Source organism: Grus americana, chromosome 8 (assembly GCF_028858705.1).
Source record: "Grus americana isolate bGruAme1 chromosome 8, bGruAme1.mat, whole genome shotgun sequence".
Lineage (NCBI taxonomy): Eukaryota > Metazoa > Chordata > Aves > Gruiformes > Gruidae > Grus > Grus americana.
Window position 1 is genome coordinate 34,237,658 of NC_072859.1, and position 21,214 is coordinate 34,258,871.

Sequence of the window (21,214 nt, forward strand, 5' to 3'; positions counted from 1 at the left end):
AACTGGCGAGTGGTACAGCTCTCCCACAGGAGTTTTCACCTATTTTCATTATTGGTGAATGATTTCAGTTATTGCCTCTATCCCCAAATCTCATTCGCAGCTGACCGTAGAGATGAAAATACTGTTAGGAGTGCAGTGGCTGTTTCTATATAATCTCATTGAGAAGTTGAATAATACGCATTTATATTCTGTTCTGTTTACCATGCGTGCCAGAAGGTAATTTTTTTTTTCATTCTTTTTTTCACTGTTGTTGTTTCAGAGAATGTGCAGTCGGTTAGGGACTTACGTACGGCTGAAAGTCTGGCCTTCCGACGTCAAAAACCACCAAGATTTTCATGGGCAGGATTTCACTTCATAGTTGTCTTTCAGACTAAAGTATAAATCTTTGTATCGTTAATCTAATTCTTGGGTCTCGTCTTACAGAATGGAATAAAAGGCTGCTCTTTCTGTTAGCCAGGAACACGCTATACAAGGTTAATTATAATTTTGCAGATAATCCCTTACTCTGATGCCAGCTGTTCTGGACAGAATTGGATATACCTACCCAGGGTTTGAAATACAGCAACATTACATCCTTAATAAGCTTTTATTTTGCTTATAATGCATCTTGTGTGGCAATTGGCAGCCTGGATGAATGCATCCATTTAGGTACCAGCCTCAGTAGTGTATTTCTTGATTGTTTTATTTTTAATTTAGTAGAACTTGTACTGCGAACCCCAGTCAAGCCATCCTTCTTTTGTATCGGTGGCACTCGTGTTCTACATATTTTATTATGAACATTATTTTCTGTCACTTAGGTTAGTAGCTGCTTTGCTTCAAGTGACATGTTGTATGTTCCCTCACCTAGGATTTTGTTCAGTAAGATGAAGTCATGCAATTTTAACGAAGAAATTACATTTATTTTTTAATTAATTAAGTTGTGAAAGTCACCTAACATTTTCAAGGATTAAAATGAAGATTATTTCTTTTAGCTGTCAGCATCTCTTCTTACAAGCCTCTAAATGTCATTTATGTTATGGAGAATTGTAAGGATGTAGTATAGCATAGTATAGACCTCTAATTAGAGGGCCACCTGATGAAGAGGGTTGCCACGCGAGGGTACTTACCCTTGGCAAGGCAGTGTTTGGTGGGGGTGCTCTTCATAAAGAAGCCTTGCGTGGGGTGCAGGTCCCCGCAGTGAAGGGGAAGGGAGACGCGTCTCTCGGAAGCAAAGGTGCCCCTTGACGTCATTCCCAGCTCCAGTGGCTTCCCTAAGTACGTCAGCACAGCACAGGGGACAGACTAACGAGCGTCAAATAATCCATCTCCTCTGCGGTGGGTACTGCTTCAGTGCAATTAACCTTCTGATTTCACATTCGGGATGAGATGACCTAATGAATTTATAGATGGAGAGAATTCTGCCCTGTTCCTGGGAGACTCTGCTTTGCTTCGAAGCGTGATTGAGCGCTATCGAATTGCTGTCCCAGTAACGGGAACCCTTTCTGCTCTGCTCTGTCCTTGTGTCTTTGCTGGTTGTGAATGGAGATCCTTATTTCTAAAGAAATTCCATCATTTTCAGACTGGCAGGATCCTGCATATGTAGTAAAGTTTAATGCAAACAAATCACGAACGTTAGCAAATGGTTGCATATTTCTCTGGGTTAGCAATAACGAGAACTAATTCAGGGTATTTGTATTGGAGAATGAATTATGATTTGTTCCCTTTCACCGAAGTGGATTCTCTATTGGGAGCGATTTCTGAACGTCCCTTTCTTCATTAAGCAATAATTCTTACCGTGGGCATAGGGAGAACGCTTAAGACACCTAAAACCACATACACACAAAAAAGGATTTTTAGTGTTATTTGTAGTGCTTTAGAAGAGAGAGCACTGGGAGCTTTGACCTTTAAATATACATTTGGTCCCTTTTTGATATTTAAATTGAAACAGTATTCTTCCTTTTCTTTTCATCTCCTTCAGGCTTCACAATAGTTTTGTGAGGTATTTAAATGAAAGCTTGAATGGCTTTAAATTTTGCGTATCCTGACAAAGAAATTAAGAGAGAATGTGGAAACGATGCTCACAACAGAGGCAGGCAGCGTTGAGGTCTGCAGCCGCAAACAAACCGGGGAAGTCTGAGGTAATTTGGGACGGTGAAGGTTTAGCGAGAAGTTACAAGGGAAGGGTACTGAAACTTGGCTAAAATAAGAAAGAGGGTGGAGTTGGGTCAAATAAGCAGTAAGAAGCATGTTAAAAATTTGGATTTTCTGTGTTCTGTAGTCATGCAGACAGCAAACGAGGTGCCAGCAGCCAGGTACTGTTAAAATGCAAGTGCTGTGCGAAATAAATACTGCCTTCTCTGATGAGTTATCCCAAGGAGCGTAGCGCGTACAGGGAAAACATCCTTGCTGTTGGGGGCCTGGAATCAGCAGGGGGTAACAAAGGAAAAGAAATGCCTACCGATAGAATAGTTCTTTTTTTAAAAAGTATTTCTTCAAGTGGAAATTTCCATTCTGCCGTGCAGTTTGATGTGTTGGTGTGCTCGCACTTTCAGGTCACTTTAGTGAAATGCCAGAAGTTATTCAAACACTGCAAGCAGCAGGAGTTACTCCTCTTTAATCATCAGAAATCAGTAGATTGTACCTTGTGGTAAGACTTAAAGTCTAACAGCATTAATTTCTGGCAGGTATTCTCCTTGCATAATATCTGATCCTGCTGGAATCTTAAAATACGGGTTTTTTTAGTAACTGTTGAGGTTTAGAGTGAGGAAGGTAGCAATGTTAAGATGTTTTGTCTTCAGTGAATCTGACTTTTCTTGGGTTTATTTCAGCAGAAAGTGTTGCTTTCCTCATTGCATACCCTAATTTACTGAGAAACATGAAAGGAAATCACAAAAGGAAAAAAAAAAAAGTTCTTAAAAAATCTTGGAAAACTTTCAAGTCAAGTAAATATACCCATGTAGGTCATGAATCCAATTTGCAGGTAGGAGCAAAGCCCAGCAGCGTCGCAGCACCGACCAGGCGTTAACAGCCTTGCTGCTAGGAACCCGCTCCCTCCAGCGAGGCTGTCCTTGCCCGCCTTGCGCTCCTAATTCAGTTGGACTCAAAGGATCTTGTGATGTACTTACTTCAAGTATGTCAAGGTCGGGTGGCTGTCTGAAAGTTTGAAATTCAAGCAGATTTTAACAGAAATTGAGGGGTTTTTCTTTGGGCTTGTTTTTCTTTGGGCTATCATGCCAAAGCATGAGCATCTTTGAATGCTAACGTGTGCCAGGCTTTCAGCTGGTTGATTAAAAAAAAAACAAAACAAAACCAAAAAGAAAAAAGGAGGGAGAAGGCAAAAACCAGCAGAAAACAAACTGGCGTGGATTTTGCCGTTTTCAAACTTATTTTTAAAATAATTGGGTTTAACTCTGTTGATACTGTGTCAGAGGGGGTGGCCAGACTTACAGAAGTATATTCAGTCACAAGTCATTCGCCATCAATCTGCCAGTTTTAATGGCATTTAATGGCTGTCAGGTGCTCATCGTTTTAAGAATAGTGGTGGAGGGAAAAATGGTAGTCTGATAATGGGAAAGCAACCATTATGTCAAGAAAATGTTTGAAATTCTTCAATTTAATTATTGCCTTCTACCATGAAAGACACAGGTGGGTGTCATTAACTCAAAAATAACCCCCAAAAAACAATCCAACCTAAAGCAACCTCCTCTTCAATTCTGGTTTGAAAACAGAGAATAGTGAAATTACAGTAGTAATTGGTAATGTTAAAAATGAGAAAATCGCATGATAAGGAAAAGATTGACCAGAGTAATCTTCTTCTTGGGAAGGACCGACAGGTAACAGAAAAGGGGATATCAATGAAATTCAAATGAAGACTTGAAACTGCAGACAAGAGGCAAGATATAAGCAAATATTGTGGGGAAAAAAATACTGCGAAGTCCAGCTGATGAGATTTTCTCCCTGAATAAGGTTTACTTAGAATCACGGAATCCCAGACTGGTTTGGGTGGGCAGGGACCTCACAGCCCATCCAGTGCCACCCCTGCCATGGGCAGGGACACCCTCCACTAGCCCAGGTTGCCCAAAGCCCCATCCAACCTGGCCTTCAACCCTGCCAGGGAGCCAGGGGCAGCCACAGCTTCTCTGGGCAACCTGTGCCAGGGCCTCAGCACCCTCACAGGGAAGGATTTCTGCCTCACATCTCATCTCCATCTCCCCTCCTGCAGCTTCAGGCCGTTCCCCTTGGCCTGTCACTACACTCCCTGATAAACAGTCCCTCACCATCTTCCCTGTAGGCCCCTGCAGGGACTGGAAGGGGCTCTAAGGTCTCCCCGCAGCCTTCTCTTCTCCAGGCTGAACAACCCCAACTCTCTCAGCCTGTCCTCATGCTTACCTGTCGTTATACTTATCTGTACTCAAAATCCTTTATTTGGTTATTAAGCGCAGTGATGTTTTGGCGGCATGAAAAATTATTTGCTTTGTATTTGTAAATGGGGGAAAACAGTATGTGAACAGGCTTAAATTACACCTCTCAGGAAAAAAGGTTCAAAGACCTCTCCTAGAGCCTACGGAGATTACTGAGTGTCCATACAGCCAGGAATATTGCTTGCTTGTTCTTTGTTGCATGAAATAGGGACTTTGAAAAATTACAGACTAATAAGCACAGCTCGGAGTCAGCTAAGGAGCCTTCGCAAGTGCTGACTAACTTTTTTAATAAGCAAAGACCATTAAAATATAATGAGGAAATGAGGGTTGTGTACCAGTACATCCTGTTGTTAAATAATCCTGTACTGAGCAGCAGTGCTCGGTGCAAATTCACCTTCGATTCCTGCCCGTGCCGGTAAAACAACGACCAGCTGCAGCCCCCCCCCGGCCCCGCACTGCTCGTAGCATCCCTGCGCGCTGGCTGGATGCGGGCGTTCGCCCCACGAGCGGGGGGCCGGTCCCCCATGGCACGGAGAGGGGGGGAGGGAGGTGGCGGCGGCTCAGCTGTTGCCAGCGAGCTGTTTTATCAGCGGGGAGAGGCGAGAGCGATGCTTTATGCAGCATTGTTGTAACCATGACACTAAGGACGTCATCCCGTGAAAATAGCAGTTGGAACATTTGTGGAACAAAGCTGAAGCGGCTCCGCTTTTCCGTGCGAGGGGTCCTTTAGCCGAGCGATGCCATATGCATACTGTTCATTTACATTTAGATTAACTATCCACTCTCAGCTACTTTCTGGCTTTTTAAAAACACGCTGAGAATTAAGATTGGAATTGCAAACCAAGCCACAGGCTTGAGGAATCGTTTTAGTTTTCAGAAAGGGCATTCTGTTACTTGCAGAGGAACGTTGTGCGTTACAGGCGTGAGCAGGATGCTCCGGGTGCTGGCGGAGGGGTGGTGGGACAGGACAGGGGTGGGATGGGACCCGGCACGTTTCTTCCCAGCATTGCTTTGAGTGGCAACTCTGCTGATTCAACAACCTTGCGCTTGGTCCTACCCTCAACTGAATAAAAGTGATGAAAGCCAGGGCTGGCTGTGCTGGAAGGGAGAAGCGTTAGTGGGCTGGAAATGCTGCTCAAGTGATTTTTGTGGCCGCGTTGAACCCAGAGCGAGCCTGTAAATAAAAACACAGGAGAAGGGAGGGCAGCAGATGTAAAAACAGCCTAAAGGTAGAACAAAGGGATGAAGTAATGCCAGCAAAGAGGGAAACACGTTGAGGGGAAGGACAAAGGGATGGAGGCTGGAGGAGGAGCGAGGAAGGAGGGAGACAAAGCAGGGCAGGGGGTCAGCGCGGCTGACGTCACGCGCCGGCACCGCCGCAGCCGCCTTGCACCGGGCTTGGGTGCTGCGGCCTGACGTTCCTCCTCTCTCCCCATCTCTCCTGTCAGTGCTTCATGCTGCAGCAGCACGGTTTTGTGTCTGAAAGGTGGGAGGAGGGAGGGAACACCAAGCTCAGCAAGAGCATCCGAAGGTGTGGTCCCCTCTGAGTGACGCCACGCGGGACAGACCCCCGTGAAGTCCCTCCGCTCGTGAGAACGCGGGGCATCACGCTCTGCGGTGCTGCCGTCGCCTCTCAGGGCAGAGCAGGGCTGAAGGCACGCTCCTCCTCTTCTTCCTCGGCGACCTCCACGTCACGGCTGTGCTATTTTCCACCTGGGAGAGTCGAACAGAAAGTAGAGATTGCACCTGAGGGTTTTCACACGTGTTAGTGTGCTGGTCTATTAGAGGTTGCTACACTCACAATTGCAATTTTTTTTTTTTTTTTTTTTTTTATACCAAGACCTGTCAGTTCTGTTTGTTTCCCCTGGAGTGGTATGAAAAAAAGAATGGGATTATAAGGGAATCATCACATTTGTAATGCTAGAAAAGTAAATCCTTCTTCCTTTGTAATGGAGTTGTTTGACAGGAGGCCATATGCAACAAGGCATGAGAAAGAAAGGTGAATAATTCCCAAGGAATCCCAGGGTGCTTCCAGGCTGACGCTGCCTCCCTGGAGATTTGCAGGATCTGCAACCCTCTTGCAAGGAATGGCTTTTTTCCCAGGAAAATTAGAAGTTTACCAATGATTAACAAAATCAATGAATAGGAAGGTGAAATGCTATTTCGGACACTCGACCTGCTTTTCGAAAAGAAAAAAGTTATTTAGGTTCATAGATTGAATTCTTTCCTGCTTTAAATAAATCATCAGATTGTAAAGTTGATGTTAAGCATTTTTGTCTCCAGTATGTAGTGAGAGAAAAATGAGCTGCAAGTTTTGAATAATTTTCAGACTTTTTTTGTATTATCGAGAGAAATAGAGGAAAATTTTACTTGACTTCAGGGAATAAATTCAGCAGAAATGCTACAGAAATTAAGATTTCTTTTAATTCCTGTGGGCTTTTCAACTCTAGAAACTGGATGTCTTGTATTAAATGTTCAGGGTTGTGTAATGATTTGCACGCTGCCTTTTAAGCTAAAGGTGCGTTTTCTTCCATTGAACATATGTTGAGAAAATACAGTAAATCGTGCGAGGAGCTGTATACCACGTTCCACAAGGCTGCTTCCAGTGCAAATCTCCCAGCTGAAAGACGCATTTGGGTAAGTTTTTCCTAGTGCACTTGAGGGCTTCCATGTCATCTCCAATAGTTCAAAGCCCCTCTTGCTAACTCTTCCTTGAGTGATAGGTCTGACTCATCATCATCTTGAGCTTACTCATACTTAATATTGAAGCCGTCTTCAAAGGAAGGAGATAGAGAAAATTTTTTCACTGCTGGCAACACCCACAACAAAGACTTGAGTCAATATAGTCAACGCAAAATAATTCACATAAAAGGAGTCAAAATGTTATTTGGCAAAAGGCATTTCAACCTGAAAAGGAAGGTAAATCCCTTAACTAACAGCACAACCAAGACAGCATTGCCAAAAACAATCTATCATCTGCATCAAAGGCACTGCCAGTGCTCTTGTTCTGTGTCCTCGGATCAAAGTTTCCTCTATCCATAAATTATCTTCACTACAAATCGTTGATGAGTTTTCCATCAACTCCGTCGCACTCTGTAAAACCCTGAAGGTGATGTTCGGAGTGAACCGCAGGGAGGAAGCAGGAAGAGGAGACAGAAGGAATGAGCTCACCGAGCAACTTTCTGAGAGCAAAATAAGTGGCTGCTACATTGATTCTGGTCTGTGGGTCGCTCTAATGCATCCTGGCATTTGTATTCTGTATTATTGTCCAAAGCAATTACTTCCAGTCCTGTTGCAATCCGGCAGGAGGCTGTTAGAGTAAGGAACGTCCTCGGCACAGCTCTAATGTGTTTGAGGTCCTTGTTTTGAGTGCCAGGACGTAAAATGGCAGAAATGCCTTGATGACTTCCTTGTCATCAGCATGGGGAGCAAGTCCAAACCTCAAAAGTTTTCTGAGCTGCTGACATTGTCTAACTGTATCTGGACTAGATACGGTATTTAATAAAGAGAGCAGTTCTTCATATTTAGCTTTTAGGTGAACATCTTGCGTTGGAAGTTTCTCTTATTTTCTGTCAGTGTTGTATATGTCCAGTCTAGGTTTTCAGCTAGGACAAGCCCTTCACTAAAATATGATGTATTCATACGAGCTGGTCGAGGGAGGGGATTCTGCCCCTCCGCTCCCCTCTGGTGAGAACCCCCTGCAGTGCTGCGTCCAGCTCGGGGGTCCCCAGCACAAGGAGGACATGGAGCTGTTGGAGCCAGGCCAGAGGAGGCCATGGAGATGATGCGAGGGCTGGAGCACCTCTGCTATGGAGCCAGGCTGAGAGAGTTGGGGTGGTTCAGCCTGGAGAAGAGAAGGCTGCGGGGAGACCTTAGAGCCCCTTCCAGTCCCTGAAGGGGCCTACAGGGAAGATGGTGAGGGACTGTTTATCAGGGAGTGTAGTGACAGGCCAAGGGGAACGGCCTGAAGCTGCAGGAGGGGAGATGGAGATGGGATGTGAGGCAGAAATTCTTCCCTGTGAGGGTGCTGAGGCCCTGGCACAGGGTGCCCAGAGAAGCTGTGGCTGCCCCGGCTCCCTGGCAGGGTTGAAGGCCAGGTTGGATGGGGCTTTGGGCAACCTGGGCTAGTGGAGGGTGTCCCTGCCCATGGCAGGGGTGGCACTGGATGGGCTGTGAGGTCCCTTCCCACCCAAACCAGTCTGGGATTCTCTGATTCTGTGTTGAGCGTTTCCCACGACTTGAGGCACAACAGCAAAGTCAGTAATTTCACCTCACTCTACACAATGCGCTGTCATCGTGCTGACCGTTTTCACACAAAGGCTGATTTTCCAGTGGGATAAGAAAAGTATTTATTACTATTATAAATGCCTGTACAGCTGTATGCCATTTGTCATCAGTTCTTAAATTATGTTTTCACTAGTGCATGCCTGTCGCTATGGTACATGTATGCAGCCATATTTCTCCTCATTTCTGGTATCTAGAAGCTTTCAAAAAGAGCTATATTTATTAAAATTATTTCCCAAGGATATGTTGAAGTATGATTTGTACTACTCCATCTGCTACCTGAGGAGGAGGAAGAGAAATGTGCTTTAATAATGAGAACTTTAAGAAGACAAGCATATGTAGTTCAGAATTTTTGGTTGGGTTTGGTTTTTTTTTAAATGCTGTTTCAGCCTATCAAAGTTGGGCCAAAAGTATTAGGGTTCTCAGTAAAAAAGGGGAACATCTCTCTAAATGAACCCGAACAAGATAATGTTAATATAAAACAAGGCCTACTGAAATAGCTTGCCGTGGTAGATTCTCTGTCATCTAAGCGAAGTTTTACAGGAGTTCTTCCCTCTTAAATCATCAATTTGAGATAAAACCGTACTGTTGTTTGGCTGGCTTTTTAAGTGTAACATGATTGTATAAATTTGTAGAAATGGAACAACTGGGGGCTTCCAGCACTGGTACAAAACTATCACACTGTGCTATTTTTATTGCGTTTCTAAGTGGAGTGAAGCGCACAGCTATACCGAGTATTTATTTTTTGTTACGGAACAGACCCATTGGGTATTTGTATTTGTTTTTTACAGCTGTAGTTTTTCTCTGGATTCCAGAAAAAGTTGACTTTGGATGAGGTCGCACACAGCAAATTGCATCTCCGCCGTGCTGTCTCCTCTCCCTTCTTCTCATCAAAGAACTAGTGCTTGCCGTCTCAAAGTTTCCAGTTTTATTCTTCCCTCCTCTGGATTTGATGCAGAAACTTCTGAGTTTCTTTAAAGCTTTTTAAATGAGTTTCTCATTATAAATAAATCATGCAGAGGAGTTAATTTTCATTTCGATTGTAAGAATTTAGAATTAAAGGATTTGATTTTAGAATGAAACGATACCAGTGAAGGACACCTGCATGTTTGTTGGGCCCTGTAGCGCAGAGGGGGCTATTAAACATTTAAAGGTCAATTTTGCTGCCATCAAAGCCGATGGCAGAATCAGTGGGAGCAGGATCAGGCCCGTAGCGGGGTAAAATATGACTCCTTTAGTGCACTATCTGTTCCAAATGTAGGAAATACCACAGTGCTATTGCCACGGTATTTTAACGGGGGTTTTTTTATATATTTAACCTGTTCCCACCTTTATTTTTAAGGATTCACACACTCTCTGCATTCTGACCCATAGGCACTAAACCAACTAAACATCAATGCTTTATTCCAATTCCTAGAGTATTTAAATGACTTTTGAAAATAACTTTGCCATAAATAATTCAAGTCCTAGAATATACTTGGTTAAATAGAGATTTTGTGTTTTCGTAATATATGTGAAATAGGTGTTTTCATTGCTTTTATGTGTTTAGCATTTTTACAAACTCCCTACATTTATGGAAAAGTTTCCAGTTGCCAGCCATGGGGCTTGGTACTTTCCTTCTTTGTGCCTGCGTGATGAAGAGTTCCTTCCCAAAGTAGTCAGTAGAGTTATAGGCTTTTTTTTTAATATAAGTATAGGTATGTAGATAAATATATATATGTGTATATAGGTTTTTATGTAACATACAAAATACTGAACTGGAAAACAACTCGAAGTATTTCCACTTTGCACTAACACCAGGTTGCAACTGTTTCAGAAAAGACGGTTCTCGATCGCAGAAGCAGTTGAGAAAACAAATCGTGTACCATTTTTAGTATATTGTCTCCAGAGGCTGGCTCATAAAATGTGCATGAAGCTAGTCGTGAAAATGGCTTACAGTTTTCCTTCTGCCCACATCTTTTTTTGGTCCCAGTGTTGTGTTCTGCACATTGCAGGAAGAGTTCAAAAGGGTCAGCCCGTACAGCAGGCTACACCGTAACACGGCGTTCGGCTGATGCATTGGACTTGGCAGCTCCGTGTCTTCAGGGGTTCCTCGGTTACTTCATCGTTGCGGCAGGCGACCTGTTGTTAACGCAGATTTAGCCTTTTCTGCGCCTTCAGGATTTTCCCGCTGAAGTTTCCCTCGCCTTTGCATTTTTACAGGTTAGCTATTGATTTAAAACATTCGTCGTCATTTTAAAGGGATGTAAAACGCAGAGCGACTGGCGCCCTGCTTGACGTGTAGGGTCAAACACGTCCTCGGACCTACCTGCCATCACTTGGAGAGGTGGCACCGAGGGCTCCTGTGGCTCATACAGACACATTATTGACTTTCCTCTAACGTGCTTTAGTCGGAGATAGCCAGCCCGTGATTTGTGCGGTTCGTGGTTCAGAGGGGACGTGAATGCTGTCTGGGTGCTCCCTCCTGTCCCTCTGCACTCTGGCTGGCAACTGAGAGCTGGTGATGCCACCGGTGATGCCACCAAGCAATCCCTGGTGTGACCTCAGGTTAGCATAGGGTTTAAACCTCTGGGCTCGTTTGGGGAATTTTGTGTAATGCAGAATATTCCTTAACCAAACAGATCCTGTCGACTCTTCTCCCTACCGAGTATGCTGTGTTTTTTCTTTTTCTTTTTTCCATGATTAAAAAAAATTTAAAATGTAGTGTTTAGGCTCAGGTTTCTGTGCCCTCCTTCCCCGACAGCGATGGGCTGAGCTCTCTCCGGAGTCATTGCCATTGCGAATGCAGATGAGCCAACGCACGCCAACAAACGTAAACTTTGGCTGGTGAAATAAATTTGACCGGTTTCCTTGTAGAGAAGGATCCAGCCAACCTGGAGTTTCAGAGCTGCGGCGGTTTTATGGCAGAGGTTTGTGAAGGGAGCGCTGATACAGTTCCCACCGCCATGGGAACGGCTCTTGTATAAGGCTTTTTAATCCACTGTAATCAAGTACGTAATCAACATAATTAATTTCTATACTGTTGCTCTCTCGGTTCACATGGAAAGCTATCAGAAATTGCTAAATTGGTCCTAATTTGGGGGGAGTATTTTCCTTAAGTATTCCAGGTAATTTCCTTTTTAGCTAGCTGCTAATTGCTAATCTTTATATTGATGAAATTTGCTTTACCTGATGCTACCTTCACCCCAGTGCTTTGAGATGCAGCTCTGTGGAAATACTGCTTTGGGAGCGATGTCTCTTTCTTTGCAAAAAGGCAGTGAAATTCCTAGCTCCAGTTTTTAATGGACAGGACAGTAAGTTGAGGCCAGGATGAAAAATTTAGAAAGAATTTTACTGCAAATCTGACTTTACGTGGCCGTGTCGGAGGACCTTCTCACTGCTAACTGGAGCTGAAATACTGACCCGTGGGAAGCGTGAAGTATGCATTGTCACTGCGTTTTATTGTTTGTTTTAGTTGAACGATAATGAACATTTCAATGATCATTTCTGGAAGTTAATGACTGAGATAAAGGACCGGGGGCTGTTCCCTGCGGTGCCCCACGGGTGATACCAAGCATTTCTGTGTGTCGCCTGGATGAACAGGTTGGATGCGGGTCCAGTGTGGAAATAAAACCCTCCTCTCCCCCAACTCTGTGTTTATTTATTTTATCACTAATGGTTTGTCCTTTGCCGTTTCTTTTGTCCCGGATGTTCTGGGCTGGCACCTCATTCCTGTCCCTGCCCATATCCCATGGGAAATCAGCTCCGAGGGCTCCCCGGTTTATTTTTCTCGGTTTGCTGAACTCGGCTGCACAGAATTGAGCCCAGTGCTGGGCAGAACCGACTTTGCATCCTCATCTTCTGATTCCCTACGAAACTTCACCTAAACTGTGAACTCCAGCTGGGTTAATCACCCAGAATTTTTAAATTCTTTTCATCAAGACAAAGGAGCGTGTTCTGCTGTCACTGTTGCAGACACAGCCTGTGTTTCCCAAGTTGTTTTGGTTTTGCTTTTATACATTCCTATTATACTGAAAAGGGGGATTATTATAGTTGCAATTTCCATGGAAACAATTACCATAAAGTATTGATCGACCAAGATAGATTAGTAAGCACAAAAGGATAGAGGTTGTCTCTATGGAAACATGGACATTTAGAGCTTTTTTTTTTTTCCCCCCTTAAGAAAATAACTATTGTTTCTTTCCCTTGAACAAGTTTCTAATCCAGTTTAAAATCTCTTTTTAGTTTTAATTAAAATTGCTTATGTAATCGATACTGTGTTTTAGTATCATTCATTTTCTTTTTATCTCAAGAAAATCTCTGAAATAGACCTTTTTTTTAAAAAAAGAGGCCTTTTACATCATTTGCACAGCATTTTTTCATATCAAAAAGCAGCTGAAATGTATCGCTAATTGTTAATGAAAAACAGGTCAACAGAATAGGCCATTTGCTTCTGAAAGTTAGCATTGAGTAGGGTTTTGTGTTAACGGGCCAACAAAGGAATAACTAACCTGTTGGTACTTTGAGAGGCGCGGGGAGCTGAGCATTCAGGGGGGTTTTGTAGCTGGTTTTGTTAGCTGCTGGTCATCGCGGCTCCCGCCGTCAGGTCCAGGTGAGCGGCTGTATCCAGTTCCCATACAAGACGGAATTGAAATACTTCACCCTGAGAAGCAGGTCCTCCTCGTTTTCCAGCAGAAGTTGATCGCGTTCCTCCCGGTGGCTGCAGTGACCTGAGATCTTCTGGTTTGGGTTGGCACCAACGTGAGTCTCCTGTCAAGTCCTGTCTTCTTTAGTAAGAGCTGAAGTTGGACTCCTCCTTCCAGTATAAAATGTATAGATACTCATCTTGAGAATACGCAGCGCTTGAGTAGCTGGAGATTTTTTTAGTCACTTATTAAATTCCTCTAGCGAAATGAAATGAGAATGGGGCCCTTCGTTGTTTTGTAAATAGTTTTGGTGCTCAAACCTCCAATGGCAATATTTATTTCTTTCAGCAAAGAGCAGTTTCGTTAAGCTGTATTCTGTGTATCTTTAACTACTTGTATTGTCTTTGTTATATTTTTCTGTAAGTCAGTTTTTGATGATGCTGGAACTGTCTGGCACTTTCTGTTGTGAAACCATCGCTCCCGTGCAGATTTCCCCGTCCTCTGCCTGGCGTACGGGTGCGGGTTTGGGAGCGGCTCATCCAGGACGGCTTACCTACGCCTCTGCTCCTGACCTGGAGCTTACCGTGTAGAAATAGGCCTTAGCACTGTGGAGATGGGACTTGAAAATAGGTGGCAAAGGAAGACAAAAAGGAGAACTTGTAGAGTGACCTGACAAACAAGCGAATTATGTCATTTTATTCTTTGCTGTTTACCCCCACTAAAGCATTATGGAAATCTTACTCTTTTCCTTTCCCCTATGGGGAAAGCAGCCCTGAATGAAGAGATCAGTGTTGCTGCTACTAAACTTGTTGGTACAATAGTCGTACTCTCTGCTTTTTAAGAAGTGGAATATAAAGCATGTTGTTTGCCTGCGTTCTCCCGTTGGTTGTTGTACGGCTGCTTAATGCCGTGGGAGAGGTGCCTGCCGCGTCCATGCTCTTTGCTAATTAAATTAGAGAGGACGGCTCTGTTTCAATGGCTGTCTTTTGACTTGAGCAGACATAAAACGTTCGATGAGCAAACCCGTTCCTAGGGGATGTCATTTGCCTGGCCCACTGAAAGGAGAAGTGTCGGCGTGACGGGAGACGCGGCAGCGTCCTCTGAGGGACGCGTGTTTGGCTGGGTACGAAGGGAACGTGTTGTCATTGTACTGAGTTACGTGGTCAGGGGTTCTTGTCTCAAGCCTAATGGACGTGACGTGAAGCTAGAGCCTCATGGGGTCGTTAATTGATGGCTAATTCCCAGCAACTGTGGAGCCGTGTGCTACGCAAGCATCGTTCTGCCTAAGCGCTCACTCAAGTTTTAGTGGTCAGATAATGAGATTTAGCGTAAACTGTATGCTAAAGTGAGAAAATATGGAAGTCCTTATTCCTGTAATGTCCTGCAGTTCTCCTGTTCCCAACTGCAAAACTGTTTCGGTCAGCCTGTCCCAGAGAAGGCGGAGGTAGAGGAGGCCGAAAGGTGGGCAAGGGCAGCTCCGTCAGCCCGGCGCTGGCGAGGTTGGTTTTGCTGGAATTGCACCTTCTGTTATCACTAATTAGTACAAGTTTCTGGGAGCAGGGATTCTCTTTACCAGTGAGTTTGTACCGCACCAGAAAATGACGACAGCTTGCTCCACAGATTGAACAAAACGACGACACGTTTTTAGGCTTGCCGTGCATTAGCACAATCCTGCAAAGGGTGCAGGGCTTGTCGTTTATCTGTTCCACTGTGCTGCTTTCCCATAAGTACTCCATTCATAAAATGTAAGAAAAGGGGGTTACATGTAAAGATAGTAATCCAATATAAACATTTTTTTCTGTGTACTAAGAGCTATAATTTAAAAACATCGTCATCCTATGCTTATACGTAGTTGAACCTTCATTACAAATGATGCAATTAAAGGCATAAGATATTTAATTCTGTGTCCAATTTTTTTACAAATAGCTAATTTCAGTAGTGCAAGTGGTTTGTGATGTTTCTTGCCATAAAGTATTGCTGGAATTTATTTTTTCGAGTTGTTTTTTGTATAGGTTGATGAATTCAACAGCCATATGTAATATTTGTGCTCTTTCAGGGGAAGTGGAGATTTTAAGCTTCATAATAAAAATGTCAGTGTATATATAGCACCTTTCTTCATGAGAAGTTCCACGTGCCATCTAGATGTGAATTACTGGAATTTCATGGCAATCTAAAAATATTTAGCATGAAACACAGAGAAGGGGCAAATGCAAAGAAAAAAGAGAAATAGCCAGGCTTCTGCTGGGTAGCAAGGTTCAGCGGTGGAACAAATGCTGTGTACGAGAGATGTAAAAAGGGCGAGGTGTCCTTACGTTTGAAAAATCCAGGGCTACGTTTTACTCCAAGATGTTCACCTGACTTCTCTGTTCACTAGTCTCAGAAGAAGTAGGATGGAGACGATCTCTTACCCAGTGGAGAAGTGGGGAGGAGAGGAAAGGAGAGGAAAAAGGAAAGGAGAGGAGAGGAAAAAGGAAAGGAGAGGAGAGGAAAAAGGAGAAGAGAGGAAAAAGGAGAAGAGAGGAAAAAGGGAAGGAGAGGAAAAAAGGAAGGAGAGGAAAAAGGAGAAGAGAGGAAAAAGGGAAGGAGAGGAAAAAGGGAAGGAGAGGAAAAAGGAGAAGAGAGGAAAAAGGAGAAGAGAGGAAAAAGGAGAAGAGAGGAAAAAGGGAAGGAGAGGAAAAAGGAGAAGAGAGGAAAAAGGGAAAGAGAGGAAAAAGGGGAAGAGAGGAAAAAGGGGAAGAGAGGAAAAAGGGGAAGAGAGGAAAAAGGGGAAGAGAGGAAAAAGGAGAAGAGAGGAAAAAGGAGAAGAGAGGAAAAAGGAGAAGAGAGGAAAAAGGGAAGGAGAGGAAAAAGGGAAGGAGAGGAGAGCCCCATCACACAAGACACACTGCAGCTGCCTCCTGTATATGTTGTGTAACCCACCGGGGCTAGACTGGGAGTGTTGCGCTGTCAGGTAAGGGAAATCTCATCAAATTTCTGCATTTTCTGCATAACGCTTTGCTGCTAGTGATTATCAGCACAAGTTAAATGCAAAAAATCCTTTCTGCTGTTAGATTTTGCCTGTCTTTGTCCTGGGTTATCTGGATTGCATCTCTTAGACTTTTGCAAACTTTTATAATTTTAAGCTCAGAAAAAAATCTAAAATAAAAAAATCCAGATGTCCTAAAGGTTCTTCTTGGTCATGGAAAATATTTTTAGTATATACAATGGCTGCGAAAATCACTTTGATAAATTTCTGTAACGTGGACATTATGCTGTTGACTCAAAAGTGCTTAAGAATTTAAAGAATTACCAATGAATGTTAATTAGGTTTTGATTAAATGAATTCTGCGGACAACACTTTCTGTTTCCTGGGGGAAAATGTGCACTGGTGATACCAGCACCGCTAAATATTTAAAGGTTTATTTCTATTTTAAAATGTACTTTATGTGCAAATGATATTATGAATAATCAGACTGCATTTTGAACATTGGTTTCATGGAAATTCTTGAAATTACTAGGCAGCGTTGCTTATTGGAAGTGCAGGCATGGATGTTGGAGCCAGGGAAATGCATGATTAAATCATTTGTTGCCCTTTGATTGGCACATGGATTCACGTAATAATCTTTAGTTTCAGTTCCTCCTTTTAATGCATTCAAAACAATAGCTCATTTTTCTAACTTGAATGTGTATTCTAGTGGTCGACATTATTTGTCAGGAGATAAATACTTTATAGAATCTTCTCTGTCAAAAACTTAGAAGGTCACCAAACACCAAGGTGTGTCGTCCAGATAAGCTAAATTCAAGAAGTTTATAACCCAAATCTTGTGACATAAACAAGCCTCATTATTACTGGAATATTTTTTTGCCTCTAACATTTGAGGGCATGTTAAGAGGATCATTTCAAGAAAGGTAAATTCAAGGGGTGGGCTTTGCATTGCGTTATGGATGAGCTGCGGGCGGAATCGTGTTCGCCTTAGCTGACAGTTAATTCTGGGATCTGGCTCTGCCTCCACCCAGCCTGCATCCCTCCTCCTCCTCCTCCTCCTCCTCCTCCTTCTCCTCCTCCTCCTCCTCCTCCTCGTCCTCCTCGTCCTCCTCCTCCCTGCAACTGCGTGACGTTTTGACATTAAGGTATCATAAGGCAAGAGGTGAAACGCAGACTTCTGAAAAACAAAAAACAAATAATGGGTTGCAAAATTGATTCTGCTGGATTTCTCGGTGCATGGTGCAGCGTTCTGGTGGTTAGAGAACTTTGTGGTCCTAGAAGAAACCGTTTCCTAGAGGGAACATCACCAAAGGAAGCCACATTTTGTGTAATCAAATACATAGGGTTAAAATAAACAGTGACAAAAGGGGCTTTGCTTTAGCAAATTGCCAGAAGAATATAACCAAATACTAAGAAGTTTGTTAGAGCAGAAGGAGAAAGCTAGGCTGCTATGCAGTGAGCAGGAGTTAAATGCTGACTCAGGTACAGGTCCAGAGCTAAGAAACCAAGCTTATTTAATCCAACAGACGAGAATGAATTATTAAGAACTGACAATGTAGGCTGAAAAATGGAAGAATTTAGTTTAGTACATCAGTAAGTGAATGGGGTTGCGTGTTCTGGTTGCTTGTGCTGTCAAGGCATTGGATTCCTTGACCTTGAGCAATGTCTGAACCTTTCCTCTCTGTCTACAGACGGCTCCAAAAAACTGAACGTGGAAGACAAGAATGGTTTGTCCAAGTTCTAGCAGAGAGACGGGAAAGGAGGTGGGGTTTGGGGTTTCTTCCGTTTTATGGCTGTTTGCTTCAGCATCAGCATATTTGAAAAGGGCTTAGTCAGCATCTAGGGGTGGCCCATCGGTCCAGGGAGGGGAGCTGGGTAACGGGACTGCCCAAGCATGAGAATATCGGGAACGTACCTCCTGCCCTGGCCTGGAAGTAGGAAGTGTTGAAGGCCAGGTTGGATGGGGCTTTGGGCAACCTGGGCTAGTGGAGGGTGTCCCTGCCCATGGCAGGGGTGGCACTGGATGGGCTGTGAGGTCCCTGCCCACCCAAACCAGTCTGGGGTTCCATGGTTCTATGATTCTATGATTCTTTTCAGTTTCTGTGGGGTGGAAAAGGACCAAACTGGGCAGGGTGACACTTGCATTAGTCCGGGCTGCTGTCAGATGGGATTTGCACCCTGGTTCTGTTCACGTCCCTGGCTCTTAGGAGCTGAGGGTACCCAGGCAAAGGCACCGGAAACCTTCTACAAACCAGTCATGGAAAACCTCGGCTTTCTTTCCAAGTGACCTGCACTGACCCCATCGCTACGGCTTCCCCACATTAGTATTTCTAAATAATTGTTTTGGAAGCCAGCTGTAAGCTGTTCTCACGTTCATCACTTTAATCCGTACGGTGGCTTTCCACGTAGCGGGCTCGAGACAGATGTATCCTTATAAAGTAATGGTGCTCACCTCTGATGAAATGAGTGCCTCTTAATTGTAAAACCAGAAATTCATCCTGGAAATACTGCATAGAAATTGATTTTTATATTTAGCTAAATATTCTTAAATGGTTATTTTTTTCTTTTATGCAATTTTATCCATTTTTCAAATGTTAGAATATGGTGATTCTTTCGTATCTCCCTTTTTAAAATCAGACGTAATATAGTCCAGAGCTGACCTTACTGACAGATGCTGTTTCCCATTCTGCTCTGCGTTGTTCATTATGTTTATATCTCAATTATTCCTAGCAGTGTACGCACAAATACAATATTATTCCTGTTTGCACTGTCACAAAAACATTTGCTTTCCGTAGCGTGTCTTTTTGTGGTCTGGTTCCCTTCATTAACACAAGAGATGTTAAATATTTAGTGTTACATAAATAAGTACCTTGATAGTATCTTAAACATTTCATCAATTAAATTTCATACTGATTGAAGAGAGCTTGCAAAAAAATGTCAATCTGAAGGAAAACAAGTCCATTAAGGTAAGAAAAGTGGTATTTGAGAGAGAATGCAATGTCCTTGTCAGCTACAAAACAATTGCAGGCTTCCAGATTGTACATAATTATTTTCTATTTTTTTTAAGCTCGTCTCCATGCAAAGTCAGGATGATAACTTGCTGGGGATTCCCCTGCCGGCATCCCTAAACAGGAATGTACAAACCTCCTCCTTTTCATCATGAAACAATCAGGCTGTTGAGACAAAACAAAGATTTTTATTTATTTATTTATTTATTCACCCCAGTGTGTCTTTTTTGCCTCTTAGATTCCCGTGTCATGAAGTGTCATTTTTCTTAACTTGGAGTCATTCAACTGAAATAATTTCTTCTTGTACACAAATTTGTGTAGTCAATCCCTGCTTTAGCTTGACGACTTCTTCGAGCAGGTGTATGGACACATGTTGGTCCAGACGTGGTGCTCGGATCTCTTGGGGAATTGTGCTTCATATTAAGCTTCGTTCTGGAAACCTCTTCCCAGGAGGCAGGTGTCGAGCAAAACTTTCTGCTGCCTGTCCTTGACCCGGGGATAAGACAGACCCTCGGGTGAAGGCTGGGTGGCATGTTAGCTGTACGTGGTGGAGGCTTCAGAGGAGAAAGCACTGTAAAGTTGCTGTCCTCCATAACTGTTGTGATACGGAGACTGATTCTGATGAATCTAGTTGTAAATATGAAGTAACTATTAACATATGGAGCACCTCTGCTATGGAGACAGGCTGAGAGAGTTGGGATTGTTCAGCCTGGAGAAGAGAAGGCTCCAGGGAGACCTTAGAGCCCCTTCCAGTCCCTGCAGGGGCTCCAGGAAAGCTGGAGAGGGGCTGGTGACAAGGGCAGGGAGTGACAGGCCAAGGGGCATGGCCTGAAGCTGCAGGAGGGGAGATGGAGATGAGATGTGAGGCAGAAATCCTTCCCTGTGAGGGTGCTGAGGCCCTGGCACAGGGTGCCCAGAGAAGCTGTGGCTGCCCCTGGCTCCCTGGCAGGGTTGAAGGCCAGGTTGGATGGGGCTTTGGGCAAGCTGGGCTAGTGGAGGGTGTCCCTGCCCATGGCAGGGGTGGCACTGGATGGGCTGTGAGGTCCCTGCCCACCCAAAGCAGTCTGGGGTTCTGTGATTCTGTATTTACACAATGCTCGGCACCAGTCATCACAATATAACCAGTAATGTTCTGGCTCTGTGTTTAATTTTGGAAGTTAGGAAAGCAAGCGGAAATTACTTTACACAGTAGAGTGGTCTGATAGAACAAGAGGAAGGGAGTAGTGGTACGGTACAGGAAAAAGCTGAATATCTAATAACAGATGAAAGCCAAGATGGGTGTACAAGTGAGCACAGAAGAAGACAGAAGATACGTTAGTGTGTGGGCTGCCAGTACATGTATATTACAGAATCCTGTCGTCTGGGGCAGGGGTGGCAGGATGACAAGGCAGGTATTTAAAGCTGAAAGGGGAGACTCGTGTAGAGATTTTCTTCCCAGATTCTTGTTTTAGTACACTGTTGGCATGAAAAAGAAGAGCTGCTTACGTGTAGCTGAAAGCAGAGCTTGTCCCTGGAGCTCTGCACGCAGAGCGGCAAAAATCAGCGTCGTGGCAAGCAGGAAGAATCAGAAAGTTTGTGATGGGGACGGAGAACATGAAGTGCAGTACTTGGAGATGACCAGAGAAAATAATAGTGGGTCAAACAATACAAATTCATGTTCTTTTTTCTAGAAGAAATTATACAAATCACTTATGGGAATGACCCAAAAGATTTTCTGTAGTGGGATACAAGATTGCTTCGGGCTGATGAGTTAGTTCATGTTGAGTCAGTGAAAGCATCAGCCTTAGAAAGCAAGATGTTCCCGCTGCTCGTTTGTGCGGCTGTCGCTGCAGATAACGAGCTCAGCCCACGCTGCCACTTACGGGCTCCATATTAATGTGTTTGTTTCCTTCTGGTATCAAAACAAGGACAGCGAGAACTGAACCTCTGCCC

The 21,214-nt window shown here is 43.8% G+C and overlaps 1 protein-coding gene across 3 annotated transcripts in view; it reads left to right on the forward strand.

The window, feature by feature from the left end:
* The window catches only part of PDE4B (phosphodiesterase 4B), a 213,670-nt gene that overhangs the window by 71,717 nt on the left and 120,739 nt on the right, over positions 1–21,214 (forward strand). Inside the window, exon 1 of one of the 3 annotated variants that reach the window (XM_054834235.1) lies at positions 12,096–16,259. The exons of the other annotated variants lie outside the window; for them this stretch is intronic. Within the exon in view, the coding sequence (XP_054690210.1) occupies positions 15,700–16,259 (560 nt within the window). The 5' untranslated portion in view covers positions 12,096–15,699. Of the gene's footprint in view, positions 1–12,095; positions 16,260–21,214 lie in introns of those variants that run through there. 3 annotated transcript variants of the gene reach the window in all.